At 43.6% G+C, this 5,000-nt stretch overlaps 1 protein-coding gene across 1 annotated transcript in view; it reads right to left on the minus strand.

Moving 5' to 3' along the window:
- Positions 1–4,566, minus strand: part of strn3 (striatin, calmodulin binding protein 3) — a 19,562-nt gene extending 14,996 nt beyond the window's left edge. The window contains exon 1 of the mRNA XM_073483184.1: positions 3,937–4,566. Coding sequence (XP_073339285.1) covers positions 3,937–4,209 — 273 coding nt within the window. The 5' untranslated portion in view covers positions 4,210–4,566. The remainder of the gene's footprint in view (positions 1–3,936) is intronic.
- Positions 4,567–5,000: the final 434 nt, after the last annotated feature.

The following is a 5,000-nucleotide window of genomic DNA, read 5'->3' on the forward strand; positions in this document are numbered from 1 at the left end:
GTCAAAGCCAACGTTGTTCTGCTGCCGATCATACAGCGAGGTCACATGATCCTACAGCTGGACTCAGTTTCTCAGTGGGAGTAAATCTGTTGTACTACAGCTGAAATTATCAACATTTCCAAGTCTTCATAATAAGCAGACAGCAAGATCTACTGAGCTGTATTCTGCTGCCCTTTCATGGCTAAATGTCCTGTTATAGTCCAGATGTTCTGCTGCCGTACCACCAGACTACAGAGCTGCTTCTTCCCTCAGATGATCCTCAGCACTCAGAATCTGACCGCTGGCAATAAGAAACCTGTACAGGACCAGCTGATCTTCTTGTGGATGGTCATATAGAGGCATGAGTGTTGAATTAAAACTTAAAACTTCTTGTAGTATGTATAAATTCATCTGGTCAGAGGTCAGCGTGAGCAGCTGGTCAGCATCTTTACTGGAGACTGAAGCAGGAAGTTTGTGCTCCTGACGTCTCCTCACTTCCTGCAGCTTGTTCTGACGGCAACAGATACAGAGCGAACATCAATATTTTACAGCTGAGCTCCTTTTAACAAGCCGGGACCATGAAACTCATCTGCCGCTGCTTCCTGTGGAGCGTTAACATCTTCACTGCCGAGACTCGACAGTTAAACCAGAGCTGAGCAGACAGTGCTGCAGGTACAGAGAGAAGTGGGTCGAGGTGTTTCTGAACATCGAGTCTTCCTCGATAAAATCATGTTGAAAGTGCAGGCAGGACGTTTACACAGCAAACATGAACAAACTGAACCAATCAGATCGTTCCACTGAGCTGGAGGAAGGCCAGAGAAAATCAGAGAAAACGTGTCAGGAACCGACTCGTCTATCAGGAAGTACTGGCAGATGTGGGCCGATCATTCACGGCACTGTGATGGAAACTTTACATGATTTCAGGACAGTAATGGGACATTTCTCATGTTTTTCCCTTCAGTCCCAGAAACTAAAAGCAGGAAGCTTCAGTCAGAGCGTTTGTGTTTTTTCCAGCACATCTGAAGAAGTGTGAAGATTAGGCAAATTAGACCAATACCAGATTAAAAAGCGTCTGCGTGGGATTTTCGAACAACAACAGAGTCATCATGGTGACTCTTTGGGATTTACTGTTGTACTGTGTGATGTTTGAATGGATGTTGGAGAGAGAAAGACTGGAAACATCAGACAGGATGAGAACATGAGGAGGGTTTTTCTGCTTCAGTGCAGAAACAATCTGAAGTATTTGAAAACAAAATGCATTTTGTCTGTGTGACTCCTCTGGATGCTTGTGACGACCCACGGTGCCTCCGAAACCCAATTAAACATTTCCGTCGTCCGTAAACACACATGAACAGTCTGGGTCCTCTCTGACATTATCTGGAGTTTGCTCCAATACAAACACTCATGAGCTCATTGTTCCTGTTTTCAGTTTTCTTCATCAAACTGTAATTGGTCGGCCTGGTGAAGACGCACTCAGCGATCTTCAACCTGGTAGTTCAGCCAGAACTAAAATAACTTGTACTCTAAATCTACAGATTCATTTATTTATCGTTTCTTTTTTTGAGACAACAATCAGGAAACTAAATGATGAAAATCTGAATGTTAACAGAAGATAGAGGAAGGGTTGTACTATCTTACAATGATGATATTACTATAACGGCATCAGCGTTGTCAAACATTTTGATTTATCAAAACATGTTGATTCTGAATGTGTTCGGCAGTATCGACCCATCAGTACCAGCTGCGCTCTCTCACTCTTCTCTGACTGAGTTTGACAAAGTTAAAATCAAACCAGCCACTCAATCAATAAGGCGTATTGACGAAGTATTTCCAGAGAATGTACGAGCATTTATCGGCTCTCTGCTTCAGTAAATGTTGGCAGCAGGAACGTCGACACCTTCACTCGTTTGTTCTGAACAAACTCTTATCAGGAACTGTGACCGAGTCATGCTGAAGGCATCCAGTGTCACAACGCAACAAGTCAGAGCAGAGCAAACACAGTGTGTACTGAGACCCTGTCATTACACACACACACACACACACACACACACACACACACACACACACACACACACACACACACACACACACGTCTGCCTGCTGCTGGGTGTGTTATGACAAAGACACGAGCTGCTCCACATATCGCACATTTCAGCACTTCATTCCAACTTTCTCCAGCAGTCAGAGAAACTGAAGCCTGAATGAACAAGTCTGCGCTCTGATGAGGTGACACACACACACACACACACACACACACACACACACACACACACACACACACACACACACACACACACACACGGCAACCTTCTTGTTACTCAACGTCACCTTTTCTTTAGATTTATTTGCCGCCCAAATCTATAAACTCAGAACGAGATCGAGTTTATCTGACCTACAGTTTTAACCAAATCACTGCCGTTATCTGAGCGTCATGAAAACATATCGCCTGATTTCAACAATGGAGAAAATAACAGGTATTTTAGATGATAATGACAATAACTAATATTCACTGGATGGTAATTTGGTATTTACTAGGCATCGACCGATATGTTTTTTTCAGGGCCGCAACTGATACAGATTTTTTAGAGACCAATGAGACTGAAAACCGATATTTGGGCCTGTTATAAAAATCAAAATCTGTGTGTCAACATTTTAAATAACCAATGTTGAAATAAACGAAAGTACAATTTACTTAAGTACAATTTTCAGGTACTTTACTGGAGTACTACTACTGTACTGGAAAGTGTCATGAGATGACTTTTGTTGTGACCTGGTGCCATACAAATAAAGATTGATTGATGTTTAATAAAATGCAGTAAAGTGAATTATGTGACTGGCTAATATTCAGAATTGTGAAGATTATCAGTGTCAGTGTTTTTTTGTGTCCGATTGCCGATGAGGTAAAAAAGAAGCAGCATCCTCTCTCTGTTAGTGGTCTCACACTATCCGATGTCACAAGTAAGATCAGCACTGCATTAGCTTACTGAAGTTATAAAAATAAATGAACTGGAGTCAAAGTGAACTGAAAATAAGTACAATACTTTAGTAAATTGTAGTTAGTTACATTCCATCACTGATTATTCTCTACTGTGTCACTAAGATTTAAAATGTTCCTGTAAATATGTATCAGCTCCAATGATCCGTTAGCCTCCTCCGTCTCCTGGATTACTTATAATCAGTTTGGGCTCCTAGAGGAAACTACTGGTCCGGATTAGTCCGAGTAATCAGAGTAATCAGGTGATAGTGTAAATGAAGTCATCATCAACTCTGAATGATCTCAGTCATGGTCAGAAGCTGTTTCACATTCTGTTAAGCTGCTGCTAGCAGACAGATAAACAATCTGAGCGCGATGCTAACACTTAGCACACGTCTTTATTGACATATAAAGGCTGTAACACCTTTACAAACAGAAGTTGTCCTCCATTAGAAACACAACAGTGTGGTCACTGAGGCCCAGCTGTTGATTAGACAGTTAGCTACATTAGCTTCCAACACAGGGTGACAAACCAAAATGGCTGCATGGAGATTAGCTGACAGTCAGCTGGATTCACTTCTCCTTTACAGCCGCTGACTTCATGTCCACAATGAAAAGTTTCATTACACTCATCAGCTAACAGAGCAAAGTGACAACAACAGTGAATGCTAACTGCTAAGTTACCTTTTGACAGCGCCATGAAGCTATCGGCTAGCACCAGTAACGGTCACCTATCGCATTCCGCTGTTCGTGCTCTGACCCGTTAGCTGAGCCGCTTAGCCGCTAGGTTACAAACATTAAGTTAGCCATGACAGTTTGATGTGTGGTGGATATAAAGTGAAGAGTCACGGGGATTAGCAGATTAGCATGTGTGGCTAATTCCACACAGCTTTCTTTCGACCAGTAATGTTTAACTGGAAACGTCCTCAGCTGTTGTTGTGCTTAGCTTCAGTTAGCCTGAGTGCTAAGCTAAGTGTGCTAACCTGGAGCTCGGCCCTCTCCACTTCCCAGTGCGCCCTCTCCATCTCGAACCGGGCCCACTCGTGCTGGATGTAGTGCAGGATGCCGGGGATGGTGTACTGCTGCTGCGGCCGGGGAAGCTCGTCCGGTTGGTGCGGTACCATGACTCCGCCGCCGCTGCCTCCGATCGGCGGATTAGCGCTGCTGTTGCTCCCCTGCTGCTGCTGCTGCTGCGGCGGCGGAGGCTGTCGTGGGGCGCCCGCTCCGACCCCTCCTCCGCCGGGGTGCTCATCCATGTTTTTTTTTTTTGTTTTTTTTTAGAAAAGTAGAAGGAAAGTCCCAGACAGAAACGGTCCGCTCGACAATTCCCGTCCCCCCTGAATCCCGTTCCCCCGCTCCGGGACTCTCGCGCTGGCTCCGCCGCGGTGTGTGCGCCTGGTTGCCCCCGGAGGGCTGCGGTGAGTGCGGCTGGTTGCGGACGCGGTGTTTGTGTGTGGATCTACCCGGCCGCCATTACTGCTCTCTCTCCCTGGATGCGCTGAGCACGGAGGGAGAACCCAGCCGCGCTGCATGACGGGAACGATGCATCCTGCATTTTCCCTGTCATCCAAATACACTATGTAACGTTCAATCACTAGGAAAACGTAGGAAATCACACATCCCGTTAATTCTTCCATTTAGGACACATTTCTTTTTATTCGTTTTTTAATATAATTTTGTTTTACCTTTCCATCCTGTCTTTACCACATTTTACTGTCACTGATTCTACTTTTGATAAACTACATATTATCCTTTGGTGAACAAAATATATATCAATTCAATTCAATTCAAAGGGGCTTTATTGGCATGAAAGTTTAACAACAATGTTGCCAAAGCATCTGTCCAAACATTCGGACATAACATAACAAATAACAACACCAAGATTGATTTACATAAATTATATATACAGTTTATCCACGTATTTGTATTGAGGATGAAAATACACACAAATAGATTACAGATTAATAAGAGGTTGATGTTAAGTTGATTAATAATCACAACAAACATTAAACTGCCTGTTGAAACAGGTTGTGTCTCTCTCATAAAA

Source organism: Pagrus major, chromosome 16, assembly GCF_040436345.1.
Source record: "Pagrus major chromosome 16, Pma_NU_1.0".
Lineage (NCBI taxonomy): Eukaryota > Metazoa > Chordata > Actinopteri > Spariformes > Sparidae > Pagrus > Pagrus major.